This window comes from Mirounga leonina, unplaced genomic scaffold, assembly GCF_011800145.1.
Source record: "Mirounga leonina isolate KUSES-001 unplaced genomic scaffold, KU_Mleo_1.0 Mir_170, whole genome shotgun sequence".
In the NCBI taxonomy this organism is placed as follows: Eukaryota; Metazoa; Chordata; class Mammalia; order Carnivora; family Phocidae; genus Mirounga; species Mirounga leonina.
This window is the reverse complement of record NW_023270433.1, coordinates 12,059,962-12,081,412: the sequence shown is the minus strand read 5'-3', so window position 1 is coordinate 12,081,412 and position 21,451 is coordinate 12,059,962. Positions and strand designations below refer to the sequence as shown.

General features: G+C 38.9%; 2 protein-coding genes across 3 annotated transcripts in view; both read right to left on the bottom strand.

Annotated features, from left to right (window-relative positions):
* LOC118017723 (olfactory receptor 1L8-like) overlaps positions 1–21,451 on the bottom strand; it is a 224,418-nt gene that overhangs the window by 48,426 nt on the left and 154,541 nt on the right. The gene's annotated exons all lie outside the window — the stretch shown is intronic.
* On the bottom strand, positions 12,772–14,211 carry LOC118017718 (olfactory receptor 1J1-like). Its single transcript, XM_035015874.1, is given in 3 exon segments — positions 12,772–13,427; positions 13,430–13,606; positions 13,609–14,211. Coding segments are annotated over 3 exon segments (936 nt in total). The 5' UTR covers positions 13,712–14,211.

Genomic DNA, 21,451 nt, shown 5'->3' with positions numbered 1-21,451 from the left:
CAGATTACCTATTGAAACTGGACCATTCCCTTACACGATACACAAAGATAAACTCAAAATAGATGAAAGACCTCAATGTGAGACAGGAATCCATCAAAATCCTAGAGGGGAACATATGCAGCAACCTCTTTGGCATCGGCCACAGTAACTGCTTTCAAGACATCTTTCCAAAGGCAAGGGAAACAAAAGAAAAAATGAACTTTTGGGACTTCATCAAGATAAAAAGCTTCTGCACAGCAAAGGAAATAGTCAACAAAACAAAGAAGCAACCCACGGAATGGGAAAAGGTATTTGCAAATGACATTACAGATAAAGGGCTGATATCCAAGATCTATAAAGAACTTCACAAGCTCAACACTCAAAAAACAAATAACCCGGTCAAAAAATGGTCAGAAGACATGAACAGACACTTCTCCAAAGAAGACCTACAAATGGCTAACAGACATGAAAAAATGCTCAACATCATTAGCTATCAGTGAAATACCAATCAAAACCACAACGAGATACCACCTTACACCAGTCAAAATGACAAAAATTAACAAAACAGGAAACAACAAGTGTTGAAGTTGTGGAGAAAGGGGAATGCTCTTACACTGTTGATGGGAATGCAAGTTGGTACAGCCACTCAGGAAAACAGTATGGAGGTTCCTCAAGATGTTAAAAATAGAGCTACCCTAGGACCCAGCAATTGCACCACTAGGTATTTACCCCAAAGATACAGATGTAGTGAAAAGAAGGGCCACATGCACCCCAATGTTCATAGCAGTGATGTCCACAATAGCCCAATTGTGGAAGGAGCTGAGATGCCCTTCAACAGATGAATGGATAAAGAAGATGTGGTATGGGGTGGTGGGGGGAGGAAAAGATGGCAGAGGAGTAGGGGACCCTATTCCAACTGGTCCCCTGAACTGAGCTGGATATCTCCCAGACCACTCTGAACACCCACAAAATCAGCCTGAGATGTAAGAAGTTATATCTGGATCTCTACAAATAGAATATTGCAGGTGGTTGGTTTCAAGGTATGAAGTGGGGAGCCCTGATTCTGTGGGCAGATATCGGAAGATAAACAGAAGGGGGAGGGAGCCCTCTGGATCCTGCACCAGAGGTGAGCAAAAGCCTCCCGTGCTGGGGACAGGGCCCAGACTCGCAGACCAGTAGCAGCGCGGAAAGGACTTTAGGGCAGCCCTCTTGACAGGAACCCAGAGTGGCGGGGCCATGCTTGTGAACTGGGGGCGGTCGATGGTTTTAAAAGTGCAAAGGGTGGTGCAGCCACTCTGGAAAACTGTATGGAGGTTCCTCAAAAAGTTGAAAATAGAGCTACCATATGATCCAGCAATTGCACTACTGGGTATTTACCCCAAAGATACAAAAGTGGGGATCCGAAGGGATGTCCACAATAGCCAAACTGTGGAAAGAGCCAAGATGTCCATCGACAGATGAATGGATAAAGAAGATGTGGTATATATATACAATGGAATATTATGCAGCCATCAAAAGGAATGAGATCTTGCCATTTGCAACGACATGGATGGAACTGGAGGGCATTATGTTGAGTGAAATAAGTCAAACAGAGAAAGACAGGTATCATATGATCTCACTGATATGAGGAATTCTTAATCGCAGGAAACAAACTGAGTGTTGTTGGAGTGGGGTGGGGTGGGAGGGATGGGGTGACTGGGTGATAGACACTGGGGAGGGTATGTGCTCTGGTAAGCACTGTGAATTGTGCAAGACTGTTGAATCTCAGATCGGTACCTCTGAAACAAATAATGCAATATATGTTAAGAAAAAAAAAAGAAGAAGAAGAAGAAGAAGGTAGCAGGAGGGGAAGAATGAAGCGGGGGAAATCGGAGGGGTAGACGAACCATGAGAGACGATAGACTCTGAAAAACAAACTGAGGGTTCTAGAGGGGAGGGGGGTGGGAGGATGGGTTAGCCTGGTGGTGGGTATTGAGGAGGGCACATTCTGCATGGAGCACTGGGTGTTGTGCACAAACAATGAATCATGGAACACTTCATCTAAAACTAATGATGTAATGTATGGGGATTAACATAAGAAAAAAAAAAAAGTGCAAAGGGCAGAGATGTGCCCCTATGACCCAACCTGGAGGGGAGAACTGGGAGCCCTGCTGAGGGGCGCACAACCCAGGAAGCTGCAGTTTATAGCAGCACAGATGGAAATGGAGATAGTGTGGCCTGGAGTGCTCACTGAAGAACAGACTGCGATCTCTCTGCTCTGAGGCAGAGGGTTGGAAATGATCTCTTCTGCTCTGACTCTCAGAAGAGACGGGGAAAGCCACCAGGGAAAGCCACCAGAGAACAAAAGCCCCCCAAAATTGGTTTTCACTGAGCCCATACCCCCCACAGGGGGCAGGGCAACTCTGCCCAAACAGGGTTGCCCGAGTAACAGCGCGGCAGGCCCCTCCCCCAGAAGACAGGCTGGGAGAACAAGAGGCCGACAACCCTAAGGTCGGTGCATCTTGCTTGGGTTGTGGCCAATAATTTGGATTCTGTACATTCCCTCAACCACCCCTTAACAGAATGACTAGGAGGAGGAACCCCCCAAATAGGAAAGACTCAGAGACTGTGACTTCTGCCACAAATTTACAAAAGGATACAGATATAACCAAGATGTCAGAAATGGACTTCAGGGTAACAGTTATGAAGACGATAGCTAGAATGGAGAAATCGATTAATGGCAACATAGAGTCTCTAAGGGAAAAAATGAAAGCTGAACTGGCAGAATTTAAAAATTCGATCAAAGATCCAATCTAATCTAGATAATCTAACAGCTAGGGTAAGTGAGGCAGAAGAACAAATTAGTGATCTAGAAGACCAAGTGATAGAAAAGAAGGAAAAAGAGGAGTCAGGGACAAACAACTCAAAATCCATAAAAAGAGAATTAGAGAAATAAGTGACACCATGAAATGTTCCAATGTCAGAATTATTGGGATCTCTGAAGGGGTGGAGAGATAGAGAGGACTAGAAGATATATTTGAGCAAATCGTAGCTGAGAACTTCCCTAATCTGGGGAATGAAACAAACATTTGTGTTCTAGAGGTAGATTAAGGAAAACAGGTCAACGCCCTGGCATGTAATAGTAAAACTCGCAAATCTTAGAACCAAGGAAACCATCTTAAGGGCAGTTAGGGGGAAGAGATTCCTTACATACAGAGGGAGGAACATCAGAATAACGTCAGACCTATCCACAGAGACCTGGCAAGCCAGAAAGGCCTGGCAAGACATATTCAGGGTACTAAATGAGAAGAACATGCAGCCAAAAATACTTTATCCGGCAAGGCTTTCATTTAGAACAGATAGAGAGATGCAGAGCTTCCACGACCGGCAGAAACTGAAAGAATATGTGACCACTAAGCCGGCCCTGCAAGAAATATTAAGGGGGGGTTCTATAAAAGGAGAAAGACCCCAAGAGTGATCTACAACAGAAATTTACAGGGACAATCTATAAAAACAATGTCTTCACAGGCAACATGATGACAATAAATTCGTATCTTTCAATAATCACTCTCCACATGAATGGCCTAAACACTCCCATAAAACGGCACAGGGCTGCAGACTGGATAAAAAGACAGGACCCATCCATATGCTGTCTACAAGAGACTCATTTTGAACCTAAAGATACATCCAGACTGAAAGTGAAGGGATGGAGATCCATCTTCCATGCCAGCGGACTTCAAAAGAAAGCTGGGGTAGCAATTCTTATATCAGACAAATTAGATTTTAAACTAAAGTCTGTAATAAGAGACACAGAAGGACACTATATCATTCTTAAAGGGTCTATCCAACAAGAAGATCTAACAATTGTAAATATCTATGCCCCCAACATGGGAGCAGCCATCTACATAAGCCAACTGTTAACCAAAATAAAGAGTCATATTGATAATAATACGTTAATTGTAGGAGACCTCAATACTCCACTCTCAGCAACGGACAGATCATCTAAGCAGAAAATCAACAAGGAAACAAGAGCTTTGAATGATACATTGGACCAGATGGACCTCATAGATATTTACAGAACATTCCACCCTCAAAGAACAGAATACTTATTCTTCTCGAGTGCACATGGAACTTTCTCCAGAATAGACATATACTGGGTCACAAATCAGGTCTCAACCGATACAAAAGATTGAGATTATTCCCTGCATATTCTCAGACCACAATGCTGTAAAACTGGAACTCAATCACAAGAAAAAATTTGGCAGAAATTCAAACACTTGGAAGCTAAAGACCACTCTGCTCAAGAATGTTTGGGTCAACCAGGAAATCAAAGAAGAACTTAAACAATTCATGGAAATCAATGAGAACAAAGACACATTGGTCCAAAACCTATGGGATACTGCAAAGGCGGTCTTAAGGGGGAAATACATAGCCATCCAAGCCTCACTCAAAAAAATAGAAAAATCCCAAATTCACCAACTAACTCTACACCTTAAAGAACTAGAGAAAAAGCAACAAATGATGCCTAAGCCATGCATTAGAAGAGAAATAATTAAAATTAGAGCAGAAATCAATGAATTAGAAACCAGAAACACAGTAGATCAGATCAATGAAACTAGAAGTCAGTTCTTTGAAAGAATTAATAAGATTGATAAACCACTGGCCAGACTTATCCAAAAGAAAAGAGAAAGGACCCAAATTAATAAAATTATGAATGAAAGGGGAGAGATCACGACTAGCACCAAGGAAATAGAAACAATTACTAGAAATTATTATCAACAACTATACGCCAATAAACTGAGCAATCTGGATGAAATGGAGGCCTTCCTGGAAACCTATAAGCTGCCAAGACTGAAACAGGAAGAAATTGGCAACCTGAATAGGCCAATAACCAGTAACGAGATTGAATCAGTGATCAAAAACCTCCCAAAAAACAAGAGTCCAGGGCCTGATGGATTCCCTGGGGAATTCTACCAAACATTCAAAGAAGAAATAATACCTATTCTACTGAAGCTGTTTCAAAAAATAGAAACAGAAGGAAAGCTTCCAAACTCATTCTATGAGGCCAGCATTACCTTAATCCCCAAACCAGGCAAAGACCCCATCAAAAAGGAGAATTTCAGACCAATATCCCTGATGAATATGGATTCCAAAATCCTCAACAAAATCCTAGCTAATAGGATCCAACAATACATTAAAAGGATCATCCACCACGACCAAGTGGAATTTATCCCCGGGATGCAAGGGTGGTTCAACATTCGCAAATCAATCAATGTGATAGAACACATTAATAAGAGGAGGGAGAAGAACCGTATGGTCCTCTCAATTGATGCAGAAAAAGCATTTGATAAAATACAACATCCTTTCCTGATTAAAACTCTTCAGAGTATAGGGATAGAGGGAACATTCCTCAAGTTCATAAAATGCATCTATGAAAAACCCACAGCGAATATCATCCTCAATGGGGAAAAGCTGAGAGCCTTTCCCTTAAGATGAGGAACACGTCAAGGATGCCCACTCTCGCCACTATTGTTCAACATAGTACTAGAAGTCCTAGCAACAGCAATCAGACAACAAAAAGAAATAAAATGTATTCAAATTGGCAAAGAAGAACTCAAACATAATTAGTTTTTGATGTAGTGCTCAACAATTCATTTGTTGTGTAAAACACCCAGTGCTCCTGTTTTGTACCAGTCTCAGCCTCAGTACCCAGTGTTGTGGTTGGACTGGCCGTTGTGGTTTTTGTTTTGATTGAAAGATGGCTTTCAGCAGCAACCATCAGGAATATTTGAAAAATAGAGCTTTACTACTTACAAAGACCTGGAAATCACATAGCACATGTGGGACCGCACAGTGAGGTCACAGATAGAGAAAAACAGCACATGCCTGGGGTTCTACTTTTACTGTGGTTAAGAGTGGGGGTCTAGAGTTTTGAGGGCCTGCTCCTTATTGGTGAATTTAAAGCACAAGAGCAAAAATTTAAAATACAAAGAAAAGACAAGTTGCCCATGTGGTCTATTACAGAAATCAACCAAGATGTTTATTTTTTTTAATCAGAGAATTTATGGTCCTTCATTTTCCAAAAATATAGGTACTGAATAGCCATATTTCTTACATAACTAAAGACATATCTCTGTATGCTATTTTTTTTCCTATTTCTCTCATTCATGCCCTTCAAAACAAAACAAAACAAACATGAAATCAAAGAAACCTCTGTGGGGAGAGGAGGCTTAGCTCTTTATCTGGTCGTGTAGTTGGCAATGTATTTATTCAAGATAGCCTATGCCTCTTTGAAATTGATGCCTCAATAAAGCTTAAGTCAGGCACTTGCATTACAACAAACAAACAAAACACAGAAAACAAACAACTGTCAGGGCTTATATTCCAGCCCCTCTACCTCCCATGGAAGCAGTAAATTCTCTCTCTAGTGAAAAGATTTTCAGAGAGCAGTCTTTACTATGCATTATCTATGTGACACTGTGCAAGTGATTTCCCTACTCCTGTTAATAAAATGAAAGAAAAAAAAAAAAAAACCTCCCTGTCTTCTCTATTTCCCAGATACAAAATAAACATTGATGGACTGAGTGAAACTGAAGAAATATGAAAGTATTTTACAAACAAAAGGGCTGTAGGAATCATTGGCCACAGTTACCTGAGCAGGACCCCTTCAAATCCTGAAATAATATTTTTTAAGATTCTGGGTGTTATATACAACTAATGAATCATTGAACACTACATCAAAAACTAATGATGTGCTAACTGAACATAAAAAAAAGATCCTGGCTCTTTTGTCTAATTAAAGAGAGGGAGAAACAGTGGGGTTATAGAAGCAGAGATTCCAATAAATTAAAAAAAAAAAAAACACATGAGAGAGAATTGTGACTATAGCAGTTACTAACTATGTGATCATGCTGGTTTTTCAACCCTCCTGAGTACATGTGTCGTGAAGTTATGATAACATATACCTTGTAGGACTGTGAAAAAAAATTAATAAGACAATAGTGCAAAAACAGATCTGACACAGTGTTCATTAAATGTCAATTATTCTCAGCATAAAGATCTAGGAAGATACTAGGAAATAGTGATGGTAAATCAGGTAACTGTGAATTCCAACAGACACCTCCAGTCCTTCAGTATTTCCCACATCCCAGATCCTAGGTCTCAGGTCTCAGGCATCTTCCTGCCCATGAATACCGAGACCTGAGCCAGCTTCAAGCACCAGACACAGAGGGAGAGAGATGGAGAACTGAAGTGAGATTTATTTCTTGGCAAAAAAGATGAACATGCACTAAGTCAAGTTCCAGCAGGAAATTTACCCCCAGTGATAGGAAATGAACTCAGGAACTCCTCTGAGAGTGTGAGCACTCAGACAGGTTAACCCAAGTTTTAGATCAGCTACTTGGTCCTTCGTGCTGACCATCTCATTATGTTGTTTCATAAAATCCTTGAATTTGATCCTGGTTTTATTTGGATACTTATCCTGTTATAAAAATAATCACTAAAACTTTGTGTGTTTATTGTATGTAGGACTGTACTTGGATACTAATGTGTATGGAATTAGAATTCTCTTATTAACTTCTACAAATGTGTGATATTGGTATCTTTACATAACAGAAGCATCACATGAGGCCAAGACAGATTTAGCTCCACAAGTCATACAGCTAGCAAGTGGTGGAACCGGAATCTCAACAGGAACCATCTGACCGTAGACCCATACCTTCAGTCTGTCCTCTGTCAGGTGTTCTCTCAAGGGTCAGCATCCTGGGGGAAGATGGCCCGTGTGTCCCATTTACTCTTATATCTCCAATTAGTAGCACCATGCTACTAAGCTGGTACTTAAAATGCTGTATGTGTGAAGTCAAATCCTGAGTTCTTTAAATCACTTGAATCTTTTTGGGGCGCCTGGGTGGCTCAGTTGGTTAAGCGACTGCCTTCGGCTCAGGTCATGATCCCAGGGTCCTGGGATCGAGTCCCACATCGGGCTCCCTGCTCGGCGGGAAGCCTGCTTCTCCCTCTCCCACTCCCCCTGCTTGTGTTCCTGCTCTCACTGTCTCTGTCTCTGTCAAATAAATAAATAAAATCTTTAAAAAAAAAAATCACTTGAATATTTTTCAAACTTGAGTGATATTTTTACCCATTTTACTGGAAATTTTATTTAAACTTTAAAAAATATGGAGATAGCATACAAAAAAGCATATATAGCATATATATGGTTTAAATTTATATGTATATATACATGGTATGTTGTATGTATGAATATGTGTGTATGTGTTTATATACATGTGACATATAATCAAACTTTAAGGAATAATATTAAAAGAAATGGTCATTTAACAATCTCTAGGCTTAAGTAGTAAGACATTCTAGTTAACTAACAATATTGTTAAAGCTCCTTGTCTCCTCTGCAACTGTATCTTCCTCTCCTGTTGCAAGGACCCAATAATTTTTATGTAGATACCCATTAAGTGTGTTTATATGTATTCATATGTATATGTTCTAATGTTCATATTGTTTTGTTAGAGTATTGGGGCTATGGGTTATTATTACTTTCTTCTTTATATTTTTCAGTATTGTTTGATTTTTTGATGGTATGTATTAGTTTTATAACTGTAGGCAGGGTGGTCATTATCCTGCCATTCATATGCATCCTGGTCTCTTATGGCCATATTGGGGCCACTATCCTGAGGGTCCCTTTGGCCAATTAATTAAAATATTCTTTTAATTTTGACTCTTTAACTTCCAAAAAAAGAAAAAAGAAAGTACCCAATGTTTTTAATATTTCAATATTCTCTTACTCTTATTTAAAGCTTTAACACATCTGTAGTGTTCCTTCAATTTAGCCTGCTCTAGAACTGCATATAAATGAAATAAATAGTCTAGGTGTGAGTTCTTTAAATCACTTGAATATTTTTCAAGGTTTGCCTTTGTTGTCTGATATCATCCTTGTTAAATTCATCCACAATTTATTACATTCCACTGTGAAACTATCACTCACTTGTTTGTTCTAGTTTTATGGCTATTTTGTTTGTTTTCAGCATTTTGCTATTAAGAGAAATGATGCTACAAACACTCTTATACATCATCTAGCACATTATGTAAGAGATTCTATAAATTATATACCCAGAAGAATTACTGGATTGTAGGCATGTGATGTTCCACTCAACTATCACAGCTAAACTCTTCTATAAAGTAGTTGTATCAAGAAGCCAGACTGAAAAGGCTACATACTGTATGATTCGAACTATATGACACCCTGGAGATGGCAAACTATAGAGCCAACAAAAGATCAGTGATTACCAGGGTTCAGGGCTTGATGAGGAGAAAGGTAAATACATAGAGCAAAGGGGATTTTTAGGGCAGTGAAACTATTCTGTATGATGCTGTAACAGTGGAAATACATCATTATACATTTATCAAAAACACAAAAAACTATACAACACAAAGAGTGAACTCTAGTGTAAACTATGGACTTTAGTTAATAATACATCAATGTTGGTTCAATCATTACAGAAGTTCCACACTGATGCAAGATGCTAATAACAGGGCAAACTGGGCAGGGGTGGGGATGAAGCATATAGTAACTTTATGTTTACTTTTTCTGTAAACCTAAAACTGCTCTAAGAAATAAAGCCTATTAATTTTTTAAAGTTATTAAATTTAAATTTCCATTTCTTGAGTATGAGAGTTCCTATTACTTTACTTTTTCAACAACAACAGATTTCTTAATTTTTGTGACTCTGGGAATAGAGAATGGTATCTTGTTGTGGTTTTACTTTCAATTTCTCTGACTATTTATGAGGTAAAGCATCTTAACCTATGCTTACTGGATATTTGTGACAGAGATGGCTGGCTATCCACCAAAAATTCATGACCTTCTTCTCATGTGTTAAGTTGTCAGTGGGAGACTGCTGCCACATTCCCTGCTAATCTAAGTGCTAATCTATGTGGCACATTCTGGCCAGAATTTTAAAGAAACATCTGTGTTTTTTCCCCTATTGTCTGACAGAAAATTACCTACTGCCCTGAGAGATCATTGAGCCTGGTTCCCAAATTATTGCATAGTGAAATGCCATCAACCTGCTAGAAGACCCACATTGGACCCCTATTACAGCAGCCATCATTATGCTTATCGGTACAAAATTTCTTTTGTGTAATACATGATAATGTATTTTCCCTGCTCTTCTATTGGATTGTTTCTCTTCTATTTATTGCATTGTCAGACAGACTTCATATAATCTGTAAATTAATCCTTTGTCAGTTGTATATGTTGCAAATGTCTTCCATTATTGGAAGCTTGTTAGCTTTTTTAAATTATCTATCAATGTCTTAATTTTAATGTGATTAAAGTCATTAATGCATTATTTTATGATTTGTGTCCTTGACTTTAAGTGCTTCCTTGAGAAAGTCACCTTGAAAATGCAATCACTCTATTTTATAGACAACGAGGAAGGGATTTGGCATCAGGAAAAGTGCGGAGGCTGTGGAATGATAGCTGCAGATTTCTAGTCAGAGGGAACATCTTGAATTTACATAAATAGTAAGAATACCGCAGTGGAACCCCCTCTAGAACCATTTACTGCAGATAATTCAGTGTTAGGTGGGTCCACCCTTACTCTTGTTCAAAGAATAAAGTTGTTTAGCAAAATAACCTACAAGACTGATAATGGTTCTATAGTGTTGGTGTCAGAGTAAATGTCCTTCAAACTCAAATATATTAACATCATTCAACACACACACACTTTATGACTGACAGCTAATATGTAAGGCATTGTTCAAAGTATGGGGGAGGTTTGTGACCTGGGGGAACAAAGAAGCCAGTTGAGTTTCTAGAAGGAAACCCGTACCCTTGACCTAATTAATACTGTGTAATAATAAGCTGAGCTACATGTCATCAGAACAGTAAAACAGAATATCAATAGTATCTGCTTTGATAACAATTCAAAAGGATCCAGTTTTTACAGCACTTTGGAGATTTCCACCCCCCACTGAGGCTTTGTACTCGCACCCACTAGTAAATCATGTGATTCTCAAAGTGGTTTAAACCAAGTATGTATGGAGCTTTAAAAAGACAAAAAAAAAAAAAAAACTTCCCTGTCTCAGAGACTCCCAGGCTGCCTTCCCACACATCCTCTGTGATATAACTAAAGTATATTTCTTCCTGGGATTGCTTCCCCTCAGAGCCCCTGGTTTTGTGGTGGTACATTCCCTACAGATCTCTTATTCTCTCCGAGTTTCCTAGACTTGCTCATGGTCTTCTTGGGGAGAACTGAACATGGCTTCCCACCAGTTCTCTCTCTCACATAACCCACCTGTAGTCCATAGGAACCTTTTTTTTTTTTAATTGAAATATAGTTGACACATTATGTTACATTAGTTTCAGGTGTACAGCATAGTGATTCCACACATAGGAAACATTTTTGCTTTTATTGCCCCACCATGAAAAGAAGTGAAGGAATTTCTCAAACATAATTCTATTCCATAATTCCAATTCTCCCTCTCCCTCCCCATTTCATCTTTCCTATTGCTCTTGTTCTCATCAAGGTAAGAGATACATATTAAATTCTCTAAATGGTTCTTTTGAAGCTTCTCCCACTAAGCTTGAAGTGAGGAGGAAAGCACCTCCTTGTCTGTTGAAAGGATTTGTGGTTCACTGTGCAGCTTCCTCAGAAAAACTCCCCACCACTTTATGAGAACCTCTCATAGCTAGCTCTTAGCACTTTTTAGACCCATGTCTATGTTGAGAGGCTCATGAGTTATGAAATTGAGTATTGGGCATTTCCTATAAACATCTACATTTTGTGTCTTACAACTCACTTTGGCATCTGGTGTCTATCAAATCTTGGTACCTCAGTTGAAACTTCCAGTTTAATATCCTGAACATGCTGCTCCCTCTTCCTGTGATCACCAGGACAAGATAGAACTTTATGTGTCTGATTAATTCTGATTTGTTAAGGTAAAGCAGCACCTTCTCTGGGGGAGTCTTTCATATCCTCTGCCACTAGACTGAGCTAATTACTCCTCCCAAGGACACAGTGTTCCATATGAACAATTATATTCCTTGCCATGCTGAATCGCTCTAGAGTCAGACAGCAAGATTCAAATCTTCTTTCACTAACTCTAATGTTAAGATTTTTTTTGAGCATGAGTTTTGCCAAAATATTTCTTTGAGCATGAGTTTTCTCAAAATAGCACTTAGGATTGTTGTCAGAATTAAATTAGATGATTTTAATGCATCTTAGACCAGTACCTGAGACAACTGAGGTGACATTTATTTTGTTGCTGAATATCTGTGCGTGTTTAGGAAGAAAGAACATGTGGGTTGTATTCCTGAAGGACAAGAAAGGAGTGTGTTAATTATTATGTAAGGAAAGTAAAATTTACTATGTTCTTCTTGGAAGTTCTAGAAGGGCTCAGAGTCCCTGAATACCTGGATGTCTGAGTGAAGAAGGAGACATATCATCATCAAAATGGAAAATTCCTTAGAAATGTATGCATGAAAGACCAAATATATTTTATAACAATCCAAAAATTTGGGGAAAGGCCAGCCCCAATGGTTTCCATTTGATGACACCAGCCAAAGTGGATACAGCATCTTCAAAGTATTTTCTGATCCCATTATCCAAGAGAAGAACAAATTAAGTCCTATAAGGCATGTCCCATTTTACTAGTCTCCCTAACAGGTGCAAGGATAATGTCAGCAAAGTATGTCTGTGTGACACCATGGAAAGAAGACAAGTAAGCTATAGTTACAGTAATTTGTATTTACATGTAATTGAGGAAATAAGATCATATGGATATTTTAAAATGAAACTATCAGTTGAAAGAATATGTTTTCTTACTCAAGAGTTTTCTCAAGGCCCCTTTCATGTCTTTATTTCTCAGGCTATAAATGAAGGGGTTCAACATGGAAGTGACCACTGTGTACATCAATGAAGCAATTATGTTCTTGATGTTGGTGTTATTGGATAAGGGAAGAAAATATAGACCAATAATTGCCTCATAGTAGAGAGTCACCACTGAGAGATGTGATCCACAAGTGGACAAGGCTTTGCAGATGCCCTTGGTAGAAGGAACCTGGAGGATGGTGGCCCCAATATGGCCATAAGAAACCACAATGCATAAGAATGGAAGCATAATGGCTGTTAATCCTGCAGTAAAGATCACCAATTGGTTGAGGGAAGTGTCTGAGCAGGACAATTCGAGCAGGGCAGCAAGGTCACAGAAGAAGTGGGGGATGGTGTGGTCAGCACAGAAGGACAGCCGAGCTAGGAGGAGAGTATGCAAAAGAGCACAAGCACAAGCAACGACCCAGGACCCAGCCACCAGCGTGACACAAATGCTCTGACTCATGATGATGGTATAATGCAAAGGGTGACAGATGGCCACATACCTGTCATAGGCCCTTGAAGTGATCAGCAAACTGTCTAAATCAGCAAAGAATATGAAAAAATATGTCTGTGAAATGCACCTGCATAAGGAATGGATTTGTACGTAGTATGCATGTTCATCAGCATCTTCGGGACAGTGACAGATGAGAATGCAATATCAGAGAAGGCCAAGTGGCTGAGGAAGAAGTAAATGGGGGTGTGGAGGTGAGAGTCCAACCTGATGAGCAGGATGATGAGCAGGTTCCCCAGCACTGTGGTCAGTACATGCCCAGGAACAGGGTGAAGAATACACCCTGCTGCTCTGGCCGGATGGGGAGACCCAGGAGGAGGAACTCGGACACGCTGCTCTGGTTCTCCCTCCTCATGCTGGTATATCAGCTGAAGGGGACCAGTGAGAAAATTGAAAGGAAAATGTGGAATGTTTCTGGATAAAAAAGTGATCACTGTGGCATAGTATAACAAAGAGGTTCTTTTGATTTAGGAATGTCTTCATTCATATTTTCTTACATTTGAGGCATATTTTGCTGGATAAATGTAGAAAACATGTACATTTAGGATATGTAACCACTTTCTTTCTCAATCTGGTGCCAGTCTCTGCAAATTATAATACTAACAGTTAATGTTTATTGAATGTGGTCCTTGTGCACTATTCGAATAGCTCATGTATAGTAACTGATTCAACAGTCTTAAGTATATGACTGAGGGAGGTACCATTGTTATTTCCACTATTCAGATGGGCTAGCTGAGGCAGACATTCTCAAAGTCACTGAAGTAAGAAAAGGACTGGCTGGGATTTGGACTCCAGAGTTTGTTCTCTGGAAGCAGAATAAATTACTTGACATCAGAAATCTCATTGCCCATGGGGAACCTGGGAAACTCAGTTGGTTAAGCATCTGACTCTTGATTTTGGCTCAGGTCATGATCTCAGGGTCATGAGATTGAGACACGCTCAGTGTGGAGTCTGCTTGAGATTCTCTCTTCCTCTTCCTCTCCCCGCCTCCCTGCTCAAGCTCTCTCTCTCTCTCTAAAATAAGTAAATAATACGTTAAAAAAAAGAAATCTCATTGCCCTTCATAATTTTGTGTGTAGTGATCTGTTTAATTCTTCATCCTCTGCTTCTTGACACATTCCGTGATTACTGCTGATTTGTTCATTGGCTGTAGACCCAGAATCTATCATAGATAATTAACGAATACACAATATAAATTTGTTCTAATAAAAGATGTCACATTCAGTTAAATTCATCACAGTATCCTCTTAAGAAACTTACATCAGTCCTGTTCAAGTATGATCTAAAAGCCAAATGTGATTTTTAAAAGGAATTCTAATCTTTTCAGTGTCCCTAAAGTAGCCTATAAGAGATTTATTTCCTAACCTAAATCAATATTTATCAAAATATCTACGTGTTTTTTTAAAAGAGAAGGCAGGGATTCACTATAACATATCAAAGCTTATTGTAAAGGTATATTGATTACAACAAAATGTATCTTTACAAAGATAAACTAATACAACAATGGAGGAAAACAGAGAGCCTAGAAACAGACATGTTTATGATGAGGACTTGGCCTCACCATTGCTTTGTCAACTGGATCTGGAAGGCAACCATGTACCACCAGACCTGGATCCCCCACCCCCAAATGAGTGAAAGGAAGAGTGTAAGCATGAACCATTTTAATCTAGTAGTTGAAAATTCATGTTGAACAATAACTTTCAAAGGCAATAGCAAAGGGAGCCACTCACTGTAATGTCTGGAACCAGATATCAAATCATAATATTTATGAATGGTTTTCTATTAGGTATCCCAGAAATAGGTGAAAGGGAGTTTTCTACTTAGTCCTAGAAGCAGAAGCCTCTAGCTTTCTGCACAGATTCCAGCACTTTGGACCCAACCTTGACCCCAACATCTTCATGGATTGTGGAAAATGAATGACAGAACACTCTCTCTAATTTACTTGAGATTCTTCAAATTATCTGGGTCAGTTTTTCTTGGGGGAACATGCAGAACGATGCCTATGTAGTGTGATTTCCAGAACAACACTGAAACTTCCACATCCCCACCCAAAATACCACACTCAATAGGCTGCTGGTACTTGAAATTCATTCAGCAAGAAAAAAAAGGCTTTAAGTGCCCAACTAAAGTAAATATTCCTGGAAGAGAAATTCCCATGGCCAACCCTCTCACTGAGATGGGATGGCTGGGAGCCATTCATATTTGGGGACCAGGTTTGGATGGCAGAACAAGGGCACTGACCTCCTCAGACAAAGTGAAGACAAGAGAAGGTTGGGGATTATAGGCAGAGTGAAAGTAGAGCTTGCAGACAAAAAACAAATTCACCATCTTTGCAGTTGGGCTGCTATAAGGCTAAAAATAGTCACATTATTAATAAAATCTGACTTAGCACCTAATTTGTGCCAGGTGCTTTTCAAATACTGTTCATTTCCTTTCCCAACCTTTCGACATAGACATCCAGATCCTCGTTTTAGAGACAAGAACACTGGAACTCAGTGATGAAACTTGCCCAATGTTAGATAGCAGTAGTAAATTTGGAATTTGATCCCAGGTCTATCTGTCTTCAAAGACTGTTTTGTTCCCACTATATTACATGCCTTCATTAATTATACCTTCAAATAAGACAGAACTTGTTGCCTGAGAGCACTCAAGAATTTTAGGAAGTATACTGTGTGTTGGCTAATTGAATTTAACTTAAAAAAGTAAAATAAAATAAAAGAATTATAGGAAGTAAATCAGGAAGTTTGAGGATTAATGAAAACCTGTGCCTTCAAGATATGTGCCTAGAAGGTAATATTAATAATCATGATAACAATAACATTATAATAAAAATCATTCATTAATCACATATTTATTGTGTGAATAATATAGGCCAGCTGCTGTGACATGTACTTTATATCATCTCAGCCTAACAGGACCGCAAAAAAGTCATTTTTTTCATTTAACCAGTTGGAAACTAGGGCTCGGAGAGTATGAGTAATTTGCCTAAAATCATTCAGCATGAAAATTATGGACAGATAATTCAATCCCAGCTCTATCTGATTTCAAATCTATGTTCCTAACCACCATGCTATACTGCCTCAGACCATGGTTTGATGGAAAAGAGACATCTGGATATGTGCTCCTCATTAAGGAGAAGAAGATGGGATTTGTAATTTCCCCCAAGCAGTTCGGTGGTTGCATGGCTTCAGTCCTTAATCAAATGATCAAAAGCAAATACAGAGACTAGGATACCAGCTATAGGATCTACAAAGATAACTTCTCATAACAGAAAATTGTAGGTAAGCATATTTATAACTATTTGGAAAAACAATGCAGATTATATTATTATTATTTTTTAACCTGGGAAGTTTTTCTCATAGTGTGAATGCATGCCATATATTCAGCAAAACTGTAAAAGAGATAACATTTTCCTACAAGGAAATACCAACCTTAAGGAATTATAATTATTATGTTCACCTGAGTTATTAGAGATGATACAACAAAATTATAAGTGTTTGGCAAAAGTATCATCATATGCAAGATTTCTGTAGCAGATCATTCACACACACACACACACACACACACACACACACACACACCTACTGCTGAGTGAAGTCTATAAGCACTATTCTTACCTAACTCAGTAATGATAAATTCAAGGACTGTCAGCTCCAGGATGGGAAATAATTTCTCATTTTCTCTCCAAACTATTTAGATCTGGGACAGGGAAAAAAGTCACAAGCTCAACCCTCAAATGAAGAGGAGGTACACTCTCTTTTTCACCAGATCCAAGACAATGACAAAGGTATCAATTTTTATCAGCTAGGTTGGGAACCAGGGGATCAAGGCCACAAATTTCTGGTGTTGGACAATTTGGAAATAATTACTGCATTTCCCTTAACCATTCCCAGTAGAGATGTGTCTTTGCCATATACGATAGTCAACTCCTTTGGGAATATAAATGAGGACTCGTTTGCAGATTCACTTATTTGTAAAAAATTTTCAAACCGGGGGCACCTGGGTGGCTCAATCGTTAAGTGTCTGCCTTCAGCTTAGGTCATGATCCCAGCGTCCTGGGATCAAGGCCCACATTGGGCTCCCTGCTCCATGGGAAGCCTGCTTCTCCCTCTCCCCACTCCCCCTGCCGGTATTCATTCCCTCTCTCACTGTGTCTCTCTCTGTCAAATAAATAAATAAATAAATAATTTTTTAAAAAAAGAATTTTCACATCATTAAACTCATTTAACCCTCCCAGTAATTCCTGAAGTATATACCATTTCTCCCATTTTACTGTATTTGAGAGTGCTCAAAAAAATGCCAAATGAGGACTGAAACCCAAACACAGTAACTTCAAACCTAAAGCCTAATTCCACTGCACCATGATGCCTCTCTCATAATAACAGGCTCTGTATCATACGAACATCCTTCTCACATTTAATCTGAAACTGGGAAGAGAGTTGCTAGTAGTCTCTGGGAAATAAAAACGTTTATTGAGGATAGTTGGGCTTCTGTTTCTCAAAAATAGAGGAATTTTTTTCTTCCTTTAGAAACACCCGAATGTGTGCAGGATTTTTATTTATTTATTTATTTAGTCAGTCATGACACATAATGATAGTTGGCACACACGCAGGGCTCAATATATATTCTTCTTTTTTTTAATATATATTCTTTAACCATGAGTGTGAGAAGCCTTCAGAAACCTACTCCATTCCGATTGGCAAAATTAGAGAAGAGACATAGAATCAAGTGGAGGAGATAGCATTTTCATTCATTATTTTTTTCAATAATTCATTCATTTACTCATTCATTTACTCAAAATGTTGTGTAACTTCTATGTGGCAAGAATATTATGAGGTATAGTGAGTAAAGATTTGAAAACACAGTTGTTATTGTTGTTGTTTTTTTGTCTGCAAGAGCTCCCAATCTAGGAGGCGGGACAAAAGGAATAGTGTGTCAAATGTTGTAGTGAGGGTGGGCACTGACTGCCATAGGAGCACAGAGGAGGGGTATCAGACCCAAAATTAAGGGATCCAGTAAGGTAGGCTTTAGGAAGTTACGAGTCAGCAGAGACCCAAGACAATTCAAACAAGCAAAAAGTGACATGGACAGCATAGAGACAGAGCATTGGGAAGGGAGAAAAAACCAGAGGAATAGGAGAAGACCTGGAGAAAAGGAAGGATGACAAATTTGGGAAACTAGTATCAGGAAAATCAGATTGGCTGAAATGTACGCTTCAACAGGGGAAGAGGTTCATATGAGGCCAGAGAAATTAGCAGGAATGAATCATGCAGAACCTTGGAAGACATGATGAACAATCTATACTTTATCCAAAAGCAAAGAGAGAGCCATAGAAGGATTTGATCAGAAGATTGACAGTGTCATATTAAAAACTATCACAGTAGGTGAAGAATGGATAATGACCATTTGTTAGCAGCAGCTGGAGGGGATGTTCAAGGGCAAGGATGGAGTGATGGGATGCCAGGCAAGAAGCAAAGAGACATGTTAGGAAGTGGCCACAGCTGGTTAGGTGGGAGGTTACAAAGTCTGTCTAGGAGAAAATGGAGTTGGAAAGAACTATATGGATTCAAGTCTCCTTCAGAGTCAGAATCTAAAGAATGTGGTCATTTTGATATGAATTGATTTTGATAGACTATAAAAAATGAAGGCATTTAAAATCTCTCTAAATGTGTGGGTTTGACAGCAGTTTGTATGGCTGAGCTACTTACTGAGATAGGAGACATAGAAATAAAAACAGACTTGGAAAGGTTTTTTTTTAAGATTTTATTTATTTATTTATTTGAGAGCGAGTGAGTGAGAGGAAGCACAAGCTGGGGGAGGGGCGGAAGAAGCAGGAGAAGCAGACTCCCCACTGAGCAGGGAGCCCAATGTGGGACTTGATCCCAGGACTCTGTTTTAATGACCTGAACCGAAGGCAGACACTTAACTGACTGAGCCACCCAGGTGCCCCAGACCTGAGAAGTTTTTAACAACTTAGTGTGAAGTACTATGGATCATCCATAAGAAAGTCAGGGGGCAGGTGGATATATTTTGAAGAGAGAAATTCATGGGCCATCAATATACAAGAGGATGAGATTGCCTAAAAAGAAATGAGATGAGTAAGAAAAGTTGAGAAAAAAGTTCAAGACTAGAGAGGAGAGAAGAAGTGGGGGAGAAGGGAGAGAGGGAAAGAAAAGCAAGGGAAGGGAAGAGAACAGGGCTGAATACAGACCATAAGGAACACTGACAGTCAAGAAAATGACAAAGAAAGAGTGTCCCCAAAAGACATCAAACAACAGAGACATAGAAGGAAAAAATGTGGGACCACTGAAGCTAAGGGAAGAGAATGGTAAGTTTTGAAAACCACCCATTGAATTGAGGAATAAGAAGGATTTTGGTGATGTAATATGTCAGTGAGTGCAGGGAACAGAATCTGGATTACAGTGGACTGAAGAATAAATGAAAATGCCAAGTCCAGAAGGTGGCTAGTTGGACTGATCCAACAATGAAGCTTTGCTAGATATGTAGTTTGGAAGACCACTGAGGTAAAGCCTTGGGCAAATTGGTAATAAAACATGAGATCAATCCTGGAGAGGTTAACAGAATGAAGAAAAAAGAAATTTGGGAGAAAAAGGATAGGATCAGAGACTGGAAAATTTATGAAGCCAATGATTTTGCATAATGGGTGTAGGGGAAAGAGAGCAAAGAATTGAATATTCAAATTTAATATTTTATGGGTAAAGTAATTCCAAGTCTTCCTAATATGGCCATGGGAAGAGATGGCTAAAGTACAATAGAGGTCAAGGTCATTGAAAATGAGATCAAAGAATATATAAGCCAGGTTGTTGAGTGGTTCATTCATGCAAATGCTGAAGGCACCCAGTTGATAGTTAATTTGTAGAGGTGAAATAAACTGATCCATGTGCCAAAATCTGTCACAAAACAGGAGTCACTGGAGTTTGATAGTTGGTGGTGTAGGCTTTGACATATAACAGTTTCTACTCTTTGCCCAATACTTTTTCAAGTACTTTGAAAAAGCTTTCTTTAGAATTAGATTAGAAAGATATCTAATTACAGTATAATATAAAAAGATAAGGAGTTACAGCCTGTTTCAACCTATAAGGAAAGTGTTAAGGCAACTATGGTACACATTCATTGGAAGTAATATTACATAGCCATACCAATGATATTTATGAAAAACTTAGGATATAACTTTTGAAAGAACATAACAGAAAATTATATATAAGCATGCTTATAACTCTATATGAAAATGCAGATTATCATATTTTTATTTTATTTTTTTGAGAAAGAGAGAGAGCATGCATGCACAAGCAAAGGGGCAGAGGGAGAGGGAGAGAAAGAATCTTAAGCAGGCTCCATGCGGAGCATGGAGCCATTTGTGGTGCTTGATTTCATGACCCTGAGATCTTGACCTGAGCCAAAATCAAGAGTCAGATGCTTAACTGACTGAGCCACCCAGGTGCCCCAGATTATCATATTTTTAAAACCTGGAAGGATGTGCTCTGAAATGTTAACAGAAGCTACATTTTATAGGGAATAGAGAGGCATTTATATATTTTAAAAATATTTCTCTGCCATAATGTTTATATAATCATATATTTATTTTATAAGCAAAGAAAATTTCAGAGTCTTGTGAACCGTTGCTGAATTTCATGGTCTAGGAAGAAAGGTATAAGGGTTGACAAACTTTGAGAAGAGAAAGGTAGTTGCCCCTAATAGGCATCATTGCTGTGTCTGATTGCTCTTTTCCCCACCCCCATTCATTACACAGGCTCTGAAAATCAAAGGACAAGTTCCTGCAGCCTCAGGGAATAGTCCCTCTCCTAAAAATAACCTGCAGCCAACAAGGAAATGCTTATTGCCACTAGCAAATAGTTTATATCCCACTGCTTTATGGGGCCTCTGCCTTTCTAAATACATGTGCAGAGAGAGAAGAAAGCATGATCTTTGTTGAATTTATCCCTGAATTTTTATTCCTTAGGACTGTGCACATAGAGATCCACTTTCTTTCTTTTCTTTCTTTCTTTCTTTCTTTCTTTCTTTCTTTCTTTCTTTCTTTCTTTCTTTCTTTCTTTCTTTCTTTCTTTCCTTCTTT